Source organism: Pseudophryne corroboree, chromosome 1, assembly GCF_028390025.1.
Source record: "Pseudophryne corroboree isolate aPseCor3 chromosome 1, aPseCor3.hap2, whole genome shotgun sequence".
Lineage (NCBI taxonomy): Eukaryota > Metazoa > Chordata > Amphibia > Anura > Myobatrachidae > Pseudophryne > Pseudophryne corroboree.
Genome location: NC_086444.1, coordinates 417,660,093 through 417,684,103, shown reverse-complemented (window position 1 = coordinate 417,684,103; position 24,011 = coordinate 417,660,093). Strand labels below are relative to the sequence as shown.

The 24,011-nt window shown below is 48.6% G+C and overlaps 1 protein-coding gene across 3 annotated transcripts in view; it reads left to right on the top strand.

Annotated features, from left to right (window-relative positions):
• The window catches only part of AP1B1 (adaptor related protein complex 1 subunit beta 1), an 89,952-nt gene that overhangs the window by 29,435 nt on the left and 36,506 nt on the right, over nt 1-24,011 (top strand). For all 3 annotated transcript variants that reach the window (XM_063913341.1, XM_063913343.1, XM_063913342.1), the window contains 5 exons: nt 7,412-7,510; nt 7,803-8,062; nt 9,088-9,292; nt 15,477-15,506; nt 15,849-15,983. In XM_063913341.1, the coding sequence (XP_063769411.1) occupies nt 7,412-7,510; nt 7,803-8,062; nt 9,088-9,292; nt 15,477-15,506; nt 15,849-15,983 (729 nt within the window). The remainder of the gene's footprint in view (nt 1-7,411; nt 7,511-7,802; nt 8,063-9,087; nt 9,293-15,476; nt 15,507-15,848; nt 15,984-24,011) is intronic.

The following is a 24,011-nucleotide window of genomic DNA, read 5'->3' as shown; positions in this document are numbered from 1 at the left end:
CCCGGAGGAGCCGGTCACAGCTAGGGAAGCTCTACAGAGCTTTTCTAGTAAAAGTTATTTTTAGAGTTTTTTATTTTACAGGAGGCTATTGGCAACAGCCTGCCTGCAGCGAGGGACTAAGGGGGGGGGGGGGAGCAGTGTCTGCCCTGCGGGGTCTGAGCCACTGTCTCCGCTGGCTGGACACTGAGCTCCAGAGGGGTCTGATCGTTCTCCGCCACAGGGGACCGCTTGCCCCAGCAGCATGCCGCCAACCCCTTGCAGAGCTGAAGAAGTGGTGAGTGAGTCACCGACCCCCCTAGCAAGCGGGGGGCTGGTGTGAAGATGGCGGCAACGGGGAAGGAGAGCAGTATTAACTGCGCTCCTGTGAAGGTTCAGAGGCACATGGTGCGGCGCTGTGAGGGGCGCCCTGAGCCAGCGCTTACCCCCACACTGGTCCACAAGTCTGTCGGGGTCCGCGGATCTCAGCCAGCAAGTTTTACCTCAGGCCAGTATAATCTATGAAGAGCGGGAAGACAGCACCATTAAGGGGGCAGAGATTCTCCTCAGAGTGGACCCAGCAGCATTCCAGCGCCATTTTCCTGCCTGCACAGTGCGGGTTGGAAGAACAGGTCCCTCCACAGCTGCTCCAACTGTCAGTACACGGTACCAGGGGGCTGTAGAAGGGGGAGGGGAGGCTGTAAACCGACTGTGTCTCCTGTTAAGGGACACAGTCTGCGCTGACAAGGGGTCTCCCTTTGCTGAAAGCGCTGTGTGTGGGTTGGCTCCGATCTCTGTGTCTCTCTTGCCATTCTTGGGGGGGGGGGGCGGGACTCTGCCTGCGCCCACGTGTGTGTGTGTGTGTGTGTGTGTGTGTGTGTGTGTGTGTGTGTGTGTGTGTGTGGAGTGTTTGATGGTCACCTTTACCTATGTCCAGGGACACTGTCATATGCTGCAGAGGATTTATCCTCCCAGGATGATCCCATTCCATGTAATCAGGATAGCACTGTTTTAGCACAGATACCAGCAAAGGAACCAGAGTGGTTTTCCTCTATCAAATCTTGGATTTCTCAGATTTCTGACAGGGTTGCAAGTAATGAATCTGCAACCCAGGTATTACAGAGCTCTATGGCAGTATGGCCTGGTTCTGGTACCTCAGAACGCCCCGTTATATACCCCCACAAACGTGCGCTTGTGCATGTCACACAAGACTACACGGATACCGATTCTGACACTACAGATGGTGATGGGGATGTGTGCGGCGGTCCACATCTCTTGCAAAGGGGGTGCAATTGTTGATAGAGGCTATCAGGGATGTGTTAAATGTTATTGATACCACACCTGAGCAGGTTGAGGAGGCTTTTTTCACTGAAAATAAAAAAAGCCTCACAAACCTTCTCTGCGTCAAAGGAATTGAATGCTATATTTGAAAAAGCATGGGAAAACCCTGAGAAAAAATTTCAGATCCCTAAAAGGGTCCAGGTGGCATTTCCTTTCCCTGAGAAGGATAGGAAAAAATGCGAAAACCCGCCAATTGTTGACGCCTCTGTGTCCAGACTCTCAAAGGAGGTTTTACCTGTTCCAGGATCTACCGCCTTAAAGGAGACGGCTGATAGGAAAATTGATAACACGCTTAAATCAATGTATACTGCTTCGGGGGCCATATTACGTCACACTATTGCTACTGCATGGATTGCAAAGGCAATAGTAAAGTGGTCGGCTACCTTACTTGAGGATTTGGATACGATGGATAGGGATGACGTTGCATTGTATTTATGCAACATACATGATTCTGCAGGTTTTATGGTAGAATCCATGAAAGGCCTGGGTTCCATGGCTGTGGGAATATCTTCCATGTCTGTTTCAGCTCGTCGGGGACTGTGGCTGCGCCAGTGGTCGGCCGACATGGAATCCAGAAGAAGTGTTGGAGTCCCTACCCTATACAGGTCAGGCTCTCTTTGGGGAAGCTCTAGATGCATGGATATCCACCGCTACAGCGGGTAAATCTCAGTTTCTTCCCTCAGCAGCACCTGCTCCGAAGAAATCTTTCTTTTCATCTGCTACGCAGTCCTTTCGGCCTAACAAGCCTAGAAAGGCCAGAACTTCCAATACCTTCTTTAGGGGAGGTCGGGTTAAGTTCAAGAAACCTGCCGCTGCAGGTTCCCAGGAACAAAAGCCTGCTTCGGGTACGCCAAAGCCCTCCGCATGATGGTGGACTGCACGCCTGCATGTCTGGGTATCGTCCGGCCTGGATCCCTGGGTGGTAGATGTTGTGTCTCAGGGATACAGGCTGGAATTTCAAAGTCTCCCTCCTCATCGCTTTTTCAAGTCAGGCTTGCCAACTCTGTTGGAGGACAGCACTGTACTACAAGACGCTGTCCAAAAGCTGGTAGAGGCACAGGTCATTGTGCCAGTACCACCTCACATGCTGAACAATGGTTACTATTCGAACCTTTTCGCGGTGCCAAACCGGATGGTTCGGTCAGGCCCATTCTGAACTTAAAATCATTGAACCCCTTTCTAAGGGAGTTCAAGTTCAAGATGGAGTTTTTCAGGGTGGTGATATCAGGTCTGGAAGAAGGGGAATTCCTGGTATCCCTGGATATCAAGTATGCGTACCTCCACATTCCGATCTGGCTGCCGCATCAGGCTGATCTCCGCTTCCCATTGCTGGACTGTCATTTCCAGTTCCAGGCACTGCCATTCGGCCTCTCCACAACGCCGAGGGTGTTTACCAAGGTGATGGCGGAAATTATGATTCTCCTCCGCAAGCAGGGTGTGAACATCATTCCATATCTGGATGACCTGCTGATAAAGGCATCGTCCAAGGAGAGGCTGCGGCAGTCCATTGTCCTCACAACGCGACTTCTCCAGAGTCACGGTTGGATTCTGAACCTTCCAAAGTCACATTTGGAACCAACCCAGAGGTTGTCATTTCTGGAAATGATCCTGGATACGGAAGTGCAGAGGTTGTTTCTTCCGCAGGAAAAGGCGTTGGTGATACAAGCCATGGTCCGGGATGTCCTGAAGCCACCTCGGGTGTCTGTTCATCAATGCTTTCGCCTATTAGGAAAAATGAGGCTCTCCGGTACGGGAGGTTCCACGCTCGGACCTTCCAACTGGATCTCCTGGACAAGTGGTCGGGATCTCACCTCCACATGCACTAGAGAATTTGTCTGTCGCCAAAGGCCAGGATTTCACTCCTCTGGTGGCTCCAATTGCCTCACCTTCTGGAGGAACGCAGGTTCGGGATTCAGGGCTGGGTCCTTCTAACCAAAGATGCGAGCTTTCGGGGCTGGGGAGCAGTCACTCAAGGAGTAACCTTACAAGGACGGTGGTCAAGCCTGGAAGCCGGCCTGCTCATCAACATCCTGGAACTAAGAGCTGTCTACAACGGTCTTCAGGCGGCCCCTCTTCTGAGAAATCGGGCCATTCAAGTGCAGTCGGACAACGTAACAGTGGCTTACATAAACCGACAAGGCGGAACGAAGAGCAGAACGGCAATGTCGGAGGTGACAAGAATACTCCTCTGGACAGAAAAGCACGCGTTAGCGCTGTCAGCCATCTTCATCCCGGAAGTAGACAACTGGGAAGCAGACTTCCTCAGCAGACACGACCTCCATCCAGGAGAGTGGGGACTCCATCCGGAGGTGTTCAAGGAAATAATAACAGATCTTTGGGGTTTACCCCAAATATACATGATGGCCTCTCGTCTCAACAAGTAGCTTCAACGTTATTGTTCCTGGTCGAGGGACCCATAGGCAGTGGCAGTGGACGCCCTGGTGTCTCCGTGGGTGTTCCAGTCAGTGTACGTGTTTCCACCACTCCCACTCATCCCAAGAATCCTAAAGCTCATAAGGAGAACAAGGGTTCAAGCGATCCTCATTGCCCCAGACTGGCCAAGAAGGGCTTGGTACGCGGACCTTCTGAATCTACTGCAAGAAGAGCCGAGGCCTCTTCCTCTTCAGTGAGGACCTGCTGCAGCAGGGGCCGTTCACCTATCAAGACTTACCGCGGCTACTTTTGGCAGCATGGAAGTTGAGCGCCTGATTCTTGCTCGGAAGGGCATTCCGCAGAAGGTTATTCCTACCCTCATACAGGCTAGGAAAGGGGTAACGTCTAAACATTACCATCGTATTTGGAGAAATATGTATCTTGGTGTGAGTCCAAGAAGTTTCCTACGGTGGAGGTTCAACTGGGACGTTTCCTCCTCTTCCTGCAAGCAGGAGTGGATATGGGCCTGAGTTTGCGTTCTGTGAAGGTCCAGATTTCAGCCCTATCCATTTTCTTTCAGAAACAATTGGCTGCCCTCCCTGAGATTCAGACCTTTTTGAAGGAGGTTCTGCATATCCAACCTCCCTTTGTACCGCCTACGGCGCCTTGGGACCATAACGTGGTGTTGCAGTTCCTCCAGTTGGATTGGTTTGAACCTCTACAGGAGGTAGAGGTCAAATTTCTTACATGGAAGGCAGTCATTTTGTTGGCCTTGGCTTCTGCTAGACGTGTGTCCGAGCTGGGGGCTTTATACTGTAAAAGCCCTTACTTGATCTTCCATGAAGATAGAGCTGAGCTCCGGACTCGTCAGCAGTTTCTTCCGAAGGTTGTGTAGGCATTTCATATCAACGAGGCATTTCATATCAACCAAACTATTGTGGGGCCAGTGGCTACTGACTCCTCAATTACATCAAAGTCCTTGGATGTCGTAAGGGCTCTGAAGATATATGTGAAGAGAACTTCTCGTCACAGAAAGTCGGACTCTCTGTCCTCTCTGATCCCAAGAAAATTGGGTGTCCTGCTTCTAAGCAGACTATTTTTCGCTGGATCAGTTCACTATCCAGCATGCTTATTCTACGGCAGGGCTGCCGTATCCAAAATCTGTTAAGGCCCACTCTACTCGTAAGGTGGGGTCTTCCCAGGCGGCTGCCAGGGGTGTCTCGGCAGTGCAATTTTGTTGAGCTTCAACTTGGTCTGGGTCGAACACGTTTGCAAAGTTTTACAAGTTTGATACTTTGGCCTCTGATGATCTGAAGTTCAGTCAATCAGTTCTGCAGGAGCCTCGGCGTTCTCCCTCCCGTTCTGGGAGCTTTGGTACATCCCCATGGTACTAATGTGGACCCCAGCATCCTCTAGGACGTAAGAGAAAATAGGATTTTGGTTACCTACCGGTAAATCCTTTTCTCGTAGTCCGTAGAGGATGCTGGGCGCTCGCCCAGCGCTTCGTTCTTCTGCAAATGTTATTTGGTTCAGTACAACTTCGTTTTAGTTGAGTACTGCATTGTTACTTGGTAAGTAATGTTTCAGTTGTTGCTGAGTAGTTCAAGCTAGTTAACTTGACGTGCCTTGTATGTGTGAGCTGGTATGAATCTCACCACTATCTGTGTATAATCCTTCTCTCGAAGTATGTCGCCTCCTCGGGCACAGTTTCTAGATTGAGTCTGGTGGGAGGGGCATAGAGGGAGGAGCCAACCCACTCTCTCAAACTCTTAAAGTGCCAATGGCTCCTGGTGGACCCGTCTATACCCCATGGTACTAATGTGGACCGCAGCATCCTCTACGGACTACGAGAAAAGGATTTACCGGTAGGTAACCAAAATCCTATTTTTAGTACAATACATAGGTTTTTAATCTGTTTCCTCTTCTTAAAGCCATTTGCATTATTACGTATCATTTTGCATTTAGACTTTTTTTTTTCTTTCTATTTTTAAATACATTTTACTTTTATCTTGTCCATGCCATCAAAATATGGACATAGAGCCTAAGGGCTCATGAATTTGTTGGAATGGATCCGACCGGACCTATTCAATGACCATCTCAATCCGACTTTAAAAAAAGTCGGATTGAGATGAAGGTGATGAGAGGGGGAGACGGGGAAGAGCAGCGCTACAGCAGCGTAGCCGGAGGATGGGGCACCGCCGTCAGACCTCACGGCAGCGTCCACCCGGCTCCAGCAAACGACACCTCGCTTGCTGGAGCCAGGAGGACACTGCCGTGAGCGGCAGTGGTGCCCCATCCTCCAGCTACGCTGCACTGCATACATTTAAACAAACGTCTGTCTTCCACAAGTGTCACTGAGTCAGACCTCACAGCAGCGTCCACCCGGCTCCAGCAAGCGGGACCTCGCTTGCTGGAGCCGGGAGGACGCTGCCGTGAGCAGCGGTGGTGCCCCATCCTCCGGCTTTGCTGCTGTAGCCACTGCTCTCCCTCATCTCCCCGCTGCTCTCAACACCCTCATCTCCATCCGACTTTTTTTAATGTTGGATTGAGATTGTTGGATTTGGCCTCGTTTCCGACAGAAGCACGCGGCTCGGCAGCTATTCCGCCGATCCACGTGCTTTCCGACAAGTCGAATTCCCCAACTTGTCGGATAAAAAAAACGGGGATTGAATAGGTAGGAACCCCTTCTGACCTGAAAAAGTCGAAAACTTTCGACTTCAATAGAATATACCCCTAAACTTAAAAGTGAACACACGTATAAGATGATTAATCAGTTGAAGTGGTCTGTTTTGCTAAACAGGAAAATTATTTTGATTTATGATCATATTAGAGCTCTTTAAACAGTGTTCACTGAATAAAAACAATATTATGGGCAGGCTTTCATTAATTTGCATATAAAGCAGTGGTTCCCAAATTCTCGCCTCAAGGACCACTAACAGTTCATGTTTTCCAGGTCACCCAGCAATTGCACAGGTGTATTCATTACTCATGGACACATTTTAAAACATCCACAGGTTAAGCTAATTATTTCACTTGTGGCTGAGGAGACCTGGAAAACATGAACTGTTGGGGGTCCTTGAGGACCGAGTTTGGGAACCACTGATCTAAAGCAATGAAAATATGTGTTCGATTAAATTATCACATACTATATCAATATCCGGGTTAATGTAATAGAAATAAGGTAATTTAACAGTCATACATACTTCTCTCTCCATGATATGTTGAAATTAAAGCACACAACAGTAAAGGTGATCCATTACCAGAAAAAGTAAAAATAAAAAGTTTGATTATTTTATTCCGATTTTGAGATATTATCTCAAAATTCAGTTTTATATTAAAAGTTTACCATGCTCATTACCGGCTTGGTGATTTCATTACCACAGCATGGTGATTCCATTACTTGATGAAAAATGTGCCCAGGTTACACAAATAGCATACTTTCACATCTTACAATAAAATTGTGAAAATCTAGAGTTTATTTTAGAAACTGAATTCATCAATTTTGTGTACACGCACATAGTAACGTCTCTTGAATGGTGATTCCATTACAGACTGAAAGTAGGTTGATTTATCAGGGATAACTTACAGATGATCGCACGTAAGCTGTTTTGATAGTATTTTATATGGGGCTCTTGGGTTTTGGTGATTTGTTGACATGAGTGGTGTCGGTTGTATGATGAGTTATCACTGTAAAATATGACATGGGTCCTCTCCTTACTAGGTTCAACTGCAGCTCCTAACTGCCATCGTCAAGTTGTTCTTAAAGAAACCTACAGAGACACAGGAACTGGTACAACAAGTGCTAAGTTTGGCCACACAGGTGGGTGTAACTACGACATCTATTGGGTAAACCATTTTCTACGAGTCACATATTGTTGCAGTGAGCTGCCATAAAGCTATTTAATCAGGTAGTACATTCATTCCACAATAGATGTTTAATTTTTTAGCTGTAATTTCCTTGCTCAATATTTTAACTGTTGTTTGCTCCATGCACTATAAAAACAATGAGAGAGAGAATGTGGCAGTGTTATTAGAAATTAAGAAACCTTTTTATTTAATCATTTCTTGATGGCAGTGTATCTTTACTCTAATTCATGATCTTCTCGTCTCAGGATTCGGACAACCCAGATCTGAGAGATCGTGGATATATATACTGGAGACTACTCTCCACAGATCCAGTTGCTGCTAAAGAAGTGGTCCTGGCTGAAAAACCTCTTATCTCAGAGGAAACTGATCTCATCGAGCCAACATTATTGGAGGAACTTATATGTTACATTGGCACACTAGCCTCAGTCTATCACAAGCCTCCAAATGCTTTTGTGGAGGGTAGTCGTGGCGTTGTGCCCAAGAGGTTACCACCACGAACAGGCTCGTGAGTATTTATTGAATGATTGCTGACTTTTTGAGGTTTGATTCTCTTCCAAGCTACATTGAGCTTCTGGCACTGTGACGTGTATGCACTGAAAGATTTGTTTGGTTACTTGACTAAGATTTATAGATGGTGTAAGCCTGGTGGGATGCAATTTGTGTATTCTGTTGGTGTTGTGACTTATACCCTGTGTAGGTGCTACATGTCTTGTGGTAGCTATCAAAAGAATTTAGTCAAAAAACAAACACTTTTTATTTTTATTTTTTTCCATTCTGTGAAAATAATTGAATTAAGCAATGAGTAACACGTGGCCTCTTCTTGGAGTTTATCTGTAAAAAATAGTAGACCTATTATCCTATAGTTTCTATGGTTGCAGAATATTTTTGCTGTACTTTATCTTATGTAGTGTGTTTTTTATCATTTTCCACATTAAACCCCATTGTAAAGAACTTTTGCATAAGACAGGATAGAGATGTATGCATCACAATACAAATAGGGGCACATAGCTTGTAGGAAACTCTGGCTGTATATAACGGAAGTTCAAAAAGTCCCTCCGCAGTGACTGTGTGCTAAGCAAGTCTACCCGTAGAGAATGTGTGAAGTAACATAACAACATAATTGTTTTAAATAATTGTATTTACATGAAATAAAAATAAAAAGTTACATACTTATGAACAATAAGGATTGAAAGTTTTGTCCCTCTCTGGCCTACCATGGCTACAGAGTAGATCGGCAGCCAGGGACAGCGCTCACTGCAGAGGGACTTTTTGTACTTCTTTAGTATTTTTATTTACTCTTTTTAGGTAAAAAAAGTAATGAAACACCGTGCTTAACGGAGAGAGAACTGTACACAATTGAGAACCAGAACTGCTGCCCTTCTATCTGGCTGATGTTATCTATGCTTCCTACATACAGTAGCATTACATATGAGACCCTTATGAAAGAATACCTAAAGTAAAAGCATATAGTATTGAAGGTAAGAAATGACATATACTATTGTGATTCCTTCTGCTTTCCTTTGTACACAGTGGTGAGAGCACAGAGAGTCCGGAGGCTGCACCCCAAAGTCAACCTCAGGCTGAAACACATGCTTCCGTCATCCCATCACAGGGAGATCTGCTGGGTGATCTCCTAAACCTAGACCTGGCACCACCCATCAGCGGACCACCCCAAACTACAAGCTCTGTGCCCCTTGGTGGAGTGGATCTTCTGAGTGGTGGACTGGATACCCTGGTGTGTATATAAAAGTGGAACCCCTCATTCAATACATTATTTCTCTGACGTCCTAGTGGATGCTGGGGACTCCGTCAGGACCATGGGGATTAGCGGCTCCGCAGGAGACAGGGCACAAAAATAAAGCTTTAGGATCAGGTGGTGTGCACTGGCTCCTCCCCCCATGACCCTCCTCCAAGCCTCAGTTAGGTTTTTGTGCCCGTCCGAGCAGGGTGCAATCTAGGTGGCTCTCCTAAAGAGCTGCTTAGAAAAAGTTTTTAGGTTTTTTATTTTACAGTGAGTCCTGCTGGCAACAGGCTCACTGCAACGAGGGACTTAGGGGAGAAGAAGTGAACTCACCTGCGTGCAGGATGGATTGGCTTCTTAGGCTACTGGACACCATTAGCTCCAGAGGGATCGAACACAGGCCCAGCCATGGAGTCCGGTCCCGGAGCCGCGCCGCCGACCCCCTTACAGATGCCGAAAAGCGAAGAGGTCCAGAAACCGGCGGCAGAAGACTTTTCAGTCTTCATGAGGTAGCGCACAGCACTGCAGCTGTGCGCCATTGTTGTCACACACTTCACACCAGCGGTCACGGAGGGTGCAGGGCGCTGCAGGGGGCGCCCTGGGCAGCAATGAGAATACCTTGTTCTGGCTAAAAAATACATCACATATAGCCCCTGGGGCTATATGGATGTATTTAACCCCTGCCAGGTCTCACAAACTCCGGAGAAGAGCCTGCCGAAATAGGGGGCGGGGCCTATTTCCTCAGCACACAGCGCCATTTTCCTGCTCAGCTCCGCTGCGAGGAAGGCTCCCAGGACTCTCCCCTGCACTGCACTACAGAAACAGGGTAAAACAGAGAGGGGGGGGGCACTTTTTTGGTGTTTTTTTGATATATATTAAGCTGCTATAAGGGAGACAACACTTCTATAGGGTTGTTCCTATATATTTATAGCGCTTGGGTGTGTGCTGGCAAACTCTCCCTCTGTCTCCCCAAAGGGCTAGTTGGGGTCCTGTCTTCGATAAGAGCATTCCCTGTGTGTCTGCTGTGTGTCGGTACGTGTGTGTCGACATGTATGAGGACGATGTTGGTGTGGAGGCGGAGCAATTGCCGGTAATGGTGATGTCACCCCCTAGGGAGTCGACACCGGAATGGATGGCTTTGTTTATGGAATTACGTGATAATGTCAGCACATTACAAAAATCAGTTGACGACATGAGACGGCCGGCAAACCAGTTAGTACCTGTACAGGCGTCTCAGACACCGTCAGGGGCTGTAAAACGCCCTTTACCTCAGTCGGTCGACACAGACACGGACACCGAATCTAGTGTCGACGGTGAAGAAACAAACGTATTTTCCAGTAGGGCCACACGTTATATGATCACGGCAATGAAGGAGGCTTTGCATATCTCTGATACTGCATGTACCACAAAAAGGGGTATTATGTGGGGTCTGAAAAAACTACCTGTAGTTTTTCCTGAATCAGACGAATTGAATGAAGTGTGTGATGAAGCGTGGGTTAACCCCGATAGAAAACTGCTAATTTCAAAGAAGTTATTGGCATTATATCCTTTCCCGCCAGAGGTTAGGGCGCGCTGGGAAACACCCCCTAGGGTGGATAAGGCACTCACACGCTTATCAAAACAAGTGGCGTTACCGTCTCCTGAAACGGCCGCCCTCAAGGATCCAGCGGATGGGAGGCTGGAAACTACCCTGAAAAGTATATACACTCATACTGGTGTTATACTGCGACCAGCCATCGCCTCTGCATGGATGTGCAGTGCTGGGGTGGTTTGGTCGGATTCCCTGACTGAAAATATTGATACCCTAGATAGGGACAGTATTTTATTGACTTTAGAGCAATTAAAGGATGCTTTTCTTTATATGCGAGATGCTCAGAGGGATATTTGCACTCTGGCATCGAGAGTAAGTGCGATGTCCATATCTGCCAGAAGAAGTTTATGGACGCGACAATGGTCAGGTGATGCGGATTCCAAACGGCATATGGAAGTATTGCCGTATAAGGGGGAGGAATTATTTGGGGTCGGTCTATCGGATTTGGTGGCCACGGCAACAGCCGGGAAATCCACCTTTTTACCTCAGGTCCACTCCCAACAGAAAAAGACACCGTCTTTTCAGCCGCAGTCCTTTCGTTCCTATAGGAACAAGCGGGCGAAAGGACAGTCATATTTGCCCCGAGGCAAAGGAAAGGGTAAGAGAGTGCACCAAGCAGCTTCTTCCCAGGAGCAGAAGCCCCCCCCGGCTTCTGCAAAGCCCTCAGCATGACGTTGGGGCTTTACAAGCGGACTCAGGGGCGGTGGGGGGTCGACTCAAGAATTTCAGCGCACAGTGGGCTCACTCACAGGTGGACCCCTGGATCCTGCAGATAGTATCTCAGGGTTACAGGTTGGAATTCGAGAAGTCTCCCCCTCGCCGGTTCCTAAAGTCTGCTCTGCCAACGTCTCCCTCAGACAGGGCGACGGTATTGGAAGCCATTCACAAGCTGTATTCTCAGCAGGTGATCGTCAAGGTACCCCTCCTACAACAGGGAAAGGGGTATTATTCCACACTATTTGTGGTACCGAAGCCGGACGGCTCGGTAAGACCTATTCTAAATCTGAAATCTTTGAACCTGTACATACAAAAATTCAAGTTCAAGATGGAGTCACTCAGAGCAGTGATAGCGAATCTGGAAGAAGGGGACTTTATGGTGTCCCTGGACATCAAGGATTCTTACCTGCATGTCCCAATTTGCCCTTCACATCAAGGGTACCTCAGGTTCGTGGTGCAAAACTGTCATTATCAGTTTCAGACGCTGCCGTTTGGATTGTCCACGGCACCTCGGGTCTTTACCAAGGTAATGGCCGAAATGATGTTTCTTCTGCGAAGAAAAGGCGTATTAATTATCCCTTACTTGGACGATCTCCTGATAAGGGCAAGGTCCAGGGAACAGCTGGGGGACGTAGTAGCACTAACCCAAGTAGTGCTGCAACAGCACGGGTGGATTCTGAATTTTCCAAAATCTCAATTGACCCCGACGACACGTCTGCTGTTCCTGGGAATGATTCTGGACACGGTTCAGAAAAAGGTGTTTCTTCCGGAGGAGAAAGCCAGGGAGCTATCCGAACTTGTCAGGAACCTCCTAAAACCAGGGAAAGTGTCTGTGCATCAATGCACAAGAGTCCTGGGAAAGATGGTGGCTTCTTACGAAGCGATTCCATTCGGCAGATTCCACGCACGAACTTTTCAGTGGGATCTGCTGGACAAATGGTCCGGATCGCATCTGCAGATGCATCAGCGGATAACCTTATCGCCACGGACAAGGGTGTCTCTTCTGTGGTGGTTGCAGAGTGCTCATCTGTTAGAGGGCCGCAGATTCGGCATACAGGACTGGGTCCTGGTGACCACGGATGCCAGTCTGAGAGGCTGGGGAGCGGTCACACAGGGAAGAAACTTCCAGGGAGTATGGTCAAGCCTGGAGATGTCTCTTCACATAAATATACTGGAGCTAAGAGCGATTTACAATGCTCTAAGCCTGGCAAAACCCCTGCTTCAGGGTCAGCCGGTGTTGATCCAGTCGGACAACATCACGGCAGTCGCCCACGTAAACAGACAGGGCGGCACAAGAAGCAGGAGAGCAATGGCAGAAGCTGCAAGGATTCTTTGCTGGGCGGAAGATCATGTGATAGCACTGTCAGCAGTGTTCATTCCGGGAGTGGACAACTGGGAAGCAGACTTCCTCAGCAGACACGATCTACACCCGGGAGAGTGGGGACTTCATCCAGAAGTCTTCCACATGATTGTGAACCGTTGGGAAAAACCAAAGGTGGACATGATGGCGTCTCGCCTCAACAAAAAACTGGACAGGTATTGCGCCAGGTCAAGAGACCCTCAGGCAATAGCTGTGGACGCTCTGGTAACACAGTGGGTGTTCCAGTCAGTGTATGTGTTTCCTCCTCTGCCTCTCATACCAAAAGTACTGAGAATTATACGGCAAAGGGGAGTAAGAACGATACTCGTGGCTCCGGATTGGCCAAGAAGAACTTGGTACCCGGAACTTCAGGAGATGCTCACGGAAGATCCGTGGCCTCTACCTCTAAGACGGGACCTGCTTCAGCAGGGACCGTGTCTATTCCAAGACTTACCGCGGCTGCGTTTGACGGCATGGCGGTTGAACGCCGAATTCTAAGGGAAAAAGGCATTCCGGAAGAGGTCATTCCTACACTGGTAAAAGCCAGGAAGGAGGTGACTGCACAACATTATCACCGCATTTGGAGAAAATATGTTGCGTGGTGTGAGGCCAGGAAGGCCCCCACGGAGGAATTTCAATTGGGTCGATTCCTACATTTCCTGCAAACAGGATTGTCTATGGGCCTCAAATTGGGGTCCATTAAGGTTCAAATTTCGGCCCTGTCGATTTTCTTCCAGAAAGAATTGGCTTCAGTTCCTGAAGTCCAGACTTTTGTAAAAGGAGTACTACATATACAGCCCCCGGTTGTGCCCCCAGTGGCTCCGTGGGACCTTAATGTAGTTTTGGATTTTCTCAAATCCCATTGGTTTGAGCCACTCAAATCGGTGGATTTGAAATATCTTACATGGAAAGTAACCATGCTACTGGCCCTGGCTTCAGCCAGGAGAGTGTCAGAATTGGCGGCTTTATCGTATAAAAGCCCATATCTGATTTTCCATTCGGACAGGGCAGAACTGCGGACGCGTCCTCATTTTCTGCCTAAGGTGGTGTCAGCGTTTCACCTGAACCAGCCTATTGTGGTGCCTGCGGCTACTAGCGATTTGGAGGATTCCAAGTTGCTGGACGTTGTCAGGGCATTGAAAATATATATTTCAAGGACGGCTGGAGTCAGAAAATCTGACTCGCTGTTTATACTGTATGCACCCAACAAGCTGGGTGCTCCTGCTTCTAAGCAGACGATTGCTCGTTGGATTTGTAGCACAATTCAACTTGCACATTCTGTGGCAGGCCTGCCACAGCCTAAATCTGTCAAGGCCCATTCCACAAGGAAGGTGGGCTCATCCTGGGCGGCTGCCCGAGGGGTCTCGGCATTACAACTCTGCCGAGCAGCTACGTGGTCGGGGGAGAACACGTTTGTAAAATTCTACAAATTTGATACCCTGGCTAAAGAGGACCTGGAGTTCTCTCATTCGGTGCTGCAGAGTCATCCGCACTCTCCCGCCCGTTTGGGAGCTTTGGTATAATCCCCATGGTCCTGACGGAGTCCCCAGCATCCACTAGGACGTCAGAGAAAATAAGATTTTACTTACCGATAAATCTATTTCTCGTAGTCCGTAGTGGATGCTGGGCGCCCATCCCAAGTGCGGATTGTCTGCAATACTTGTACATAGTTATTGTTACAAAAAAATCGGGTTGTTATGGTTGTGAGCCGTCTGTTCAGAGGCTCCTACGTTTGTCATACTGTTAACTGGGTTCAGATCACAAGTTGTACGGTGTGATTGGTGTGGCTGGTATGAGTCTTACCCGGGATTCAAAATCCTTCCTTATTGTGTACGCTCGTCCGGGCACAGTATCCTTACTGAGGCTTGGAGGAGGGTCATGGGGGGAGGAGCCAGTGCACACCACCTGATCCTAAAGCTTTATTTTTGTGCCCTGTCTCCTGCGGAGCCGCTAATCCCCATGGTCCTGATGGAGTCCCCAGCATCCACTACGGACTACGAGAAATAGATTTATCGGTAAGTAAAATCTTATTTTTTTTTTAAATGGGAATTTACTCTATAAATCCCTCATGGTGTCAGCGGGGTGGGGGGAGGGGGTTGAGAGGAGGGCAAGGATGTATAATGATAAATTTCTTTTCCATACAGTATCTGGGCTGATCCCTTATTTCATCTTTTTCTTTTTCTGTCAATGTTCTTTCCTATGCTGCTCTCACCTGCTGTTCTCCGGCTTTTGTGTGTGTTCCCTGCCTCTTTCTGGCTGCCTGTGCTGTGCCTCCCCTCCCGTCTACTTCAACTCCAAAGATTGTGGAAGACACAGAAGGGGTATGCTAGGGAGACCTTTACATCTATACTGCATCGATATTTGGGGTTTCGTTAACCCCAAAAGCAAGCTTACAGGGTTTCATCAAAGCTATCACCCACTCAACAGAATAACAACATTCACAGTCATCACCCATCATTCTAGGGACATTTTTGGGGTTTGAGTAATCCATTCTTTTCTTATCTTTACAGCTGGGTGGCGATACAGGTCCAAATCTTACTGTAAGTACCTTTTTATTTATTCTTAATGTAACCCTCTTGAGTTAAGGCAAAGAAATAGAGCTCTGTTCGTTTATTATCTCTTACCATGTATTAGAATTCAACTTGTCTTTATCTGTTGTATTTCACACTTTACCTGCTTTTCCACTTCCTTGTTATACAGTACATCTACTGTATAAATAGTAGATTGGATTATCTTTCATGTGTCCTCTGGTTTCCAATAAATGATCACTATAGTTTCAGAAGATGCTACTTGTAAATTTTACCTGTCTCATTCCCACTTTCCCTCAGTATTGCTTACAGATCACCTGTAATGTATACACCTCTTCTGCCTGTCTCCTCCAGCTCCCTACTGGATTTATGGCTCCTCCAGTGGGTCCATCTACTTTGGGCCCTTCTCTCTCCGGTGGACTTGGCGATCTCTTTGATTTGAGCAGTGGAACAGGAGCAATCGTTGGATCTTATGTGGCTCCAAAATCTGTAAGTAAGACTGGGCCTGAGTCAATGCAATGCTTATGTTTATGAAGTTGAGCGATTTTCTGCTACTGAGCGAAGACCCTTAAAACTCTTATTGTACATGCGTTATACTGTGTGTACGCACATAGGCACAGTTGTGATTGAGACACACATCAGAAATGTGTTGGGCATTTAATGGGAGGTGGATATTTAGATGCATTGAGAATCTCCATTTTGTGTACGTCTGTCTGGGGTGTTGCATACACAGACACGTAAATGTTCACATTGGAGGCCATACTCGGGTAGAGAATCTGCACCTACCAATGGGGCTGGTGCCTGTTTCTATTGTGTGTTCAATCCAGTACATCGGGGGAAGGGCTGACACTAGCATTAGCATATAGTCACAGACGCACAGCTGTACACTGGGGGAAGGGCTGACACTAGCATTAGCATATAGTCACAGACGCACAGCTGTACACTGGGGGAAGGGCTGACACTAGCATTAGCATATAGTCACAGACGCACAGCTGTACATCGGGGGGAAGGGCTGACACTAGCATTAGCATATAGTCAAAGGCGCACAGCTGTACACCATGGAAAGGGCTGACACTAGCATTAGCATATAGTCACAGACGCACAGCTGTACACTGGAGGAAGGGCTGACACTAGTATTAGCATATAGTCACAGACGCACAGCTGTACACCGGGGGAAGGGCTGACACTAGTATTAGCATATAGTCACAGGCGCACAGCTGTACACCGGGGGAAGGGCTGACACTAGCATTAGCATATAGTCACAGGCGCACAGCTGTACACTGGGGGAAGGGCTGACACTAGCATTAGCATATAGTCAAAGGCGCACAGCTGTACACCGGGGGAAGGGCTGACACTAGCATTAGCATATAGTCACAGGCGCACAGCTGTACACTGGGGGAAGGGCTGACACTAGCATTAGCATATAGTCAAAGGCGCACAGCTGTACACCGGGGGAAGGGCTGACACTAGCAGTAGTATATAGTCACAGTCGCACAGCTGTACACTGGGGGAAGGGCTGACACTAGCATTAGCATATAGTCACAGACGCACAGCTGTACATCGGGGGAAGGGCTGACAATAGCATTAGCATATAGTCACAGACGCACAGCTGTACACTGGAGGAAGGGCTGACACTAGTATTAGCATATAGTCACAGGCGCAAAGCTGTACACCGGGGGAAGGGCTGACACTAGCATTAGCATATAGTCACAGGCGCACAGCTGTACACTGGGGGAAGGGCTGACACTAGCATTAGCATATAGTCACAGACGCACAGCTGTACACTGGAGGAAGGGCTGACACTAGTATTAGCATATAGTCACAGGCGCACAGCTGTACACCGGGGGAAGGGCTGATACTAGCATTAGCATATAGTCACAGGCGCACAGCTGTACACCAGGGGAAGGGCTGATACTAGCATTAGCATATAGTCACAGGCGCACAGCTGTACACCAGGGGAAGGGCTGATACTAGCATTAGCATATAGTCCTAGAAACACAGCTGTACACTGGGGGAAGGGCTGACACTAGCATTAGCATATAGTCAAAGGCGCACAGCTGTACACCGGGGGAAGGGCTGACACTAGCAGTAGTATATAGTCACAGTCGCACAGCTGTACACTGGGGGAAGGGCTGACACTAGCATTAGCATATAGTCACAGACGCACAGCTGTACACCGGGGGAAGGGCTGACACTAGCATTAGCATATAGTCACAGGCGCACAGCTGTACACTGGGGGAAGGGCTGACACTAGCATTAGCATATAGTCACAGACGCACAGCTGTACACTGGAGGAAGGGCTGACACTAGTATTAGCATATAGTCACAGGCGCAAAGCTGTACACCGGGGGAAGGGCTGACACTAGCATTAGCATATAGTCACAGGCGCACAGCTGTACACTGGGGGAAGGGCTGACACTAGCATTAGCATATACTCACAGACGCACAGCTGTACACTGGAGGAAGGGCTGACACTAGTATTAGCATATAGTCACAGGCGCACAGCTGTACACCGGGGGAAGGGCTGATACTAGCATTAGCATATAGTCACAGGCGCACAGCTGTACACCAGGGGATGGGCTGATACTAGCATTAGCATATAGTCACAGGCACACAGCTGTACACCAGGGGAAGGGCTGATACTAGCATTAGCATATAGTCCTAGAAACACAGCTGTACACTGGGGGAAGGGCTGACACTAGCATTAGCATATAGTCAAAGGCGCACAGCTGTACACCGGGGGAAGGGCTGACACTAGCAGTAGTATATAGTCACAGTCGCACAGCTGTACACTGGGGGAAGGGCTGACACTAGCATTAGCATATAGTCACAGACGCACAGCTGTACACCGGGGGAAGGGCTGACACTAGCATTAGCATATAGTCACAGGCGCACAGCTGTACACTGGGGGAAGGGCTGACACTAGCATTAGCATATAGTCACAGGCGCACAGCTGTACACTGGGGGAAGGGCTGACACTAGCATTAGCATATAGTCACAGACGCACAGCTGTACACTGGAGGAAGGGCTGACACTAGTATTAGCATATAGTCACAGGCGCACAGCTGTACACCGGGGGAAGGGCAGACACTAGCATTAGCATATAGTCACAGGCGCACAGCTGTACACCAGGGGAAGGGCTGATACTAGCATTAGCATATAGTCCTAGAAACACAGTTGTACGCCGGGGGAAGTACTGACACTTGCATTAGCATATAGTCCCAGGCGCTGTACAACTGTGTTTCTAGGACTATATGCTAATGCTAGTATCAGCCCTTCCCCTGGTGTACAGCTGTGCGCCTGTGACTATATGCTAATGTTCGTGTCAGCCCTTCCCCTGGTGTACAGCGGTGTTTCTGTGACTATATGCTAATGCTAGTATCAGCCCTTCCCCCGGTGTACAAGTGTGTGTCTGTGACTATATGCTAATGCTAGTATCAGCCCTTCCCCTGGTGTACAGCTGTGCGTCTGTGACTATATGCTAAAGCTAGTATCAGCCCTTCCCCCCCGTGTACAGCTGTGCGCCTGTGACTATATGCTAATGCTAGTGTCAGCCCTTTCCATGGTGTACAGCTGTGCGCCTTTGACTATATGCTAATGCTAGTGTCAGCCCTTCCCCCAGTGTACAGCTGTGCGCCTGTGACTATATGCTAATGCTAGTGTCAGCCCTTCCCCCGGTGTACAGCTGTGCGTCTGTGACTATATGCTGGGCTGACACTAGCATTAGCATATAGTCACAGGCGCACAGCTGTACACTGGGGAAAGGGCTGACACTAGCATTAGCATATAGACACAGGCGCACAGCTGTACACTGGGGGAAGGGCTGACACTAGCATTAGCATATAGTCACAGACGCACAGCTGTACACTGGAGGAAGGGCTGACACTAGTATTAGCATATAGTCACAGGCGCACAGCTGTACACCGGGGGAAGGGCTGACACTAGCATTAGCATATAGTCACAGACACACATCTGTACACCGGGGGAAGGGCTGATACTAGCATTAGCATATAGTCACAGGCGCACAGCTGTACACCAGGGGAAGGGCTGATACTAGCATTAGCATATAGTCCTAGAAACACAGTTGTACGCCGGGGGAAGTACTGACACTTGCATTAGCATATAGTCCAAGGCGCACAGCTGTACACTGGGGGAAGGGCTGACACTAGCATTAGCATATACTCACAGACACACAGCTGTACACCAGGTGAAGGGCTGATACTAGCATTAGTATATAGTCACAGACGAGACTACAGCGAATGATGCTAAAGCAGTAGTAGCATCAGTCAGCCACTGCTTTATTCCACTTGACCCCACTGGAGTAGCTACTTTGCAATATTTACATACACTAAAATAGGATTTTGGTTACCTACCGGTAAATCCTTTTCTCGTATTCCGTAGAGGGTGCTGGGGTCCACATTAGTACCATGGGTATAGATGAGTCCACCTGGAGCCATTGGCACTTTAAAAGTTTGAGAGTGTAGGCTGGCTCCTCCCTCTATGCCCCTCCTACCAGACTCAGTCTAGAAACTGAGACAGACATCTTTGAGAGAAGGATTTAATACAGATAGTGGCGAGATTCACACCAGCTCACACATACAAGGCACATCAAGCTAACTAGCTTGAAATGCAGCAACCGCTGAAACATTACTTACCAAGTAACAATGGAGTACTCAACTAAAACGAAGTTGTACTGAACCAAATAACGATAGCAGGAAAACGAAGCACTGGGCGGGCGCCCAGCATCCTCTACGGACTACGAGTAAAGGATTTACAGGTAGGTAACCAAAATCCTATTTTCCCTTACATAGAGAATGCTGGGGTCCACATTAGTACCATGGTGATGTACCAAAGCTCCCAGAACGGGAGGGAGAGCGCGGAGTCTCCTGCAGAACTGATTGACCAAACTTCAGGTCCTCAGCGGCCGAAGTATCGAACTTGTAGAACTTTGCAAACGTGTTAACCCAGACCAAGTAGCCGCTCGGCAAAGCTGTAAAGCCGAGACACCCCGGGCAGCTGCCCAGGAAGAACCCACCTTACGAGTAGAGTGGGCCTTAACAGACGTAGGACATGGCAATCCTGCCGTAGAATACGCATATTGGATAGTGAACCTGATCCAGCGAGATATTGTCTGCTTAGAAGCAGGACACCCACGTTTCTTGGGATCATACAGGACAAACAGAATCCAATTTTCTCTGACGTCCTAAGTGGATGCTGGGGACTCCGTCAGGACCATGGGGAATAGCGGCTCCGCAGGAGACAGGGCACAAAAGTAAAAGCTTTAGGATCAGGTGGTGTGCACTGGCTCCTCCCCCTATGACCCTCCTCCAAGCCCCAGTTAGGTTTTTGTGCCCGGCCGAGAAGGGTGCAATCTAGGTGGCTCTCCTAAAGAGCTGCTTAGAGTAAAAGTTTTGTTAGGTTTTTTATTTTCAGTGAGTCCTGCTGGCAACAGGCTCACTGCAACGAGGGACTTAGGGGAGAAGAAGTGAACTCACCTGCGTGCAGGATGGATTGGCTTCTTAGGCTACTGGACACTAGCTCCAGAGGGACGATCACAGGTACAGCCTGGATGGGTCACCGGAGCCGCGCCGCCGACCCCCTTGCAGATGCTGAAGAGAGAAGAGGTCCAGAAATCGGCGGCTGAAGACTTCTCAGTCTTCATGAGGTAGCGCACAGCACTGCAGCTGTGCGCCATTGCTCTCAGCACACTTCACACCAACGGTCACTGAGGGTGCAGGGCGCTGGGGGGGGCGCCCTGGGCAGCAATGAAAGTACCTATACTGGCAAAAAATACATCACATATAGCCTCTGGGGCTATATGGATGTATTTAACCCCTGCCAGGTTGTCAGAAAAACGGGAGAAGAAGCCCGCCGAAAAGGGGGCGGGGCCTATTCTCCTCAGCACACAGCGCCATTTTCCCTCACAGAACTGCTGGTGGGAAGGCTCCCAGGCTCTCCCCTGCACTGCACTACAGAAACAGGGTTAAAACAGAGAGGGGGGGCACTTATTTGGCGATATGATTATATATTAAGATGCTATAAGGGGAAAACACTTATATAAAGGTTGTCCCTGTATAATTATAGCGTTTTGGTGTGTGCTGGCAAACTCTCCCTCTGTCTCCCCAAAGGGCTAGTGGGGTCCTGTCCTCTATCAGAGCATTCCCTGTGTGTGTGCTGGGTGTCGGTACGTGTGTGTCGACATGTATGAGGACGATGTTGGTGAGGAGGCGGAGCAATTGCCTGTAATGGTGATGTCACTCTCTAGGGAGTCGACACCGGAATGGATGGCGTATTTAGGGAATTACGTGATAATGTCAACACGCTGCAAGGTCGGTTGACGACATGAGACGGCCGGCAAACAAATTAGTACCTGTCCAGGCGTCTCAAACACCGTCAGGGGCTTTAAAACGCCCATTTACCTCAGTCGGTCGACACAGACACAGACAGGGACACTGACTCCAGTGTCGACGGTGAAGAAACAAACGTATTTTCCTTTAGGGCCACACGTTACATGTTAAGGGCAATGAAGGAGGTGTTACATATTTCTGATACTACAAGTACCACAAAAAAGGGTATTATGTGGGGTGTGAAAAAACTACCTGTGGTTTTTTCCTGAATCAGATAAATTAAATGAAGTGTGTGATGATGCGTGGGTTTCCCCCGATAGAAAATTATTGGCGGTATACCCTTTCCCGCCAGAAGTTATGGCGCGTTGGGAAACACCCCTTAGGGTGGATAAGGCGCTCACACGCTTATCAAAACAAGTGGCGTTACCGTCTCCAGATACGGCCGCCCTCAAGGAGCCAACTGATAGGAGGCTGGAAAATATCCTAAAAAGTATATACACACATACTGGTGTTATACTGCGACCAGCGATCGCCTCAGCCTGGATGGGCAGCGCTGGGGTGGCTTGGTCGGATTCCCTGACTGAAAATATTGATACCCTTGACAGGGACAGTATTTTATTGACTATAGAGCATTTAAAGGATGCATTTCTATATATGCGAGATGCACAGAGGGATATTTGCACTCTGGCATCAAGAGTAAGTGCGATGTCCATATCTGCCAGAAGATGTTTATGGACACGACAGTGGTCAGGTGATGCAGATTCCAAACGGCACATGGAAGTATTGCCGTATAAAGGGGAGGAGTTATTTGGGGTCGGTCCATCGGACCTGGTGGCCACGGCAACAGCTGGAAAATCCACCTTTTTTACCCCAAGTCACATCTCAGCAGAAAAAGACATCGTCTTTTCAGCCTCAGTCCTTTCGTCCCCATAAGGGCAAGCGGGCAAAAGGCCAGTCATATCTGCCCAGGGATAGAGGAAAGGGAAGAAGACTGCAGCAGGCAGCCCATTCCCAGGAACAGAAGCCCTCCACCGCTTCTGCCAAGTCCTCAGCATGACGCTGGGGCCGTACAAACAGGTGCGGTGGGGGGTCGTCTCAAGAGTTTCAGCACGCAGTGGGCTCACTCGCAAGTGGACCCCTGGATCCTACAAGTAGTATCCCAGGGGTACAGATTGGAAATTCGAGACGTCTCCCCCTCGCAGGTTCCTGAAGTTTGCTTTACCAACGTCTCCCTCCGACAGGGAGGCAGTATTGGAAACATTTCACAAGCTGTATTCCCAGCAGGTGATAATCAAAGTACCCCTCCTACAACAAGGAAAGGGGTATTATTCCACACTATATTGTGGTACTGAAGCCAGACGGCTCGGTGAGACCTATTCTAAATCTGAAATATTTGAACACTTACATACAAAGGTTCAAATCAAGATGGAGTCACTCAGAGCAGTGATAGCGAACCAGGAAGAAGGGGACTATATGGTGTCCCTGGACATCAGGGATGCTTACCTCCATGTCCCAATTTGCCCTTCTCACCAAGGGTACCTCAGGTTCGTGGTACAGAACTGTCACTATCCGTTTCAGACGCTGCCGTTTGGATTGTCCACGGCACCCCGGGTCTTTACCAAGGTAATGGCCGAAATGATGATTCTTCTTCAAAGAAAATGGACGATCGCCTGATGAGGGCAAGGTCCAGAGAACAGTTGGAGGTCGGAGTAGCACTATCTCAAGTAGTTCTACGACAGCACGGGTGGATTCTAAATATTCCAAGATCGCAGCTGTTTCCGACGACACGTCTGCTGTTCCTAGGGATGATTCTGGACACAGTCCAGAAAAGGGTGTTTCTCCCGGAGAAGAAAGCCAGGGAGTTATCCGAGCTAGTCAGGAACCTCCTAAAACCAGGAAAAGTGTCAGTGCATCATTGCACAAGGGTCCTGGGAAAAATGGTGGCTTCTTACGAAGCGATTCCATTCGGCAGATTTCACGCAAGAACTTTTCAGTGGGATCTGCTGGAAAAATGGTCCGGATCGCATCTTCAGATGCATCAGCGGATAACCCTGTCTCCAAGGACAAGGGTGTTTCTTCTGCGGTGGCTGCAGAGTGCTCATCTACTAAAGGGCTGCAGATTCGGCATTCAGGACTGGGTCCTGGTAACCACGGATGCCAGCCTGAGAGG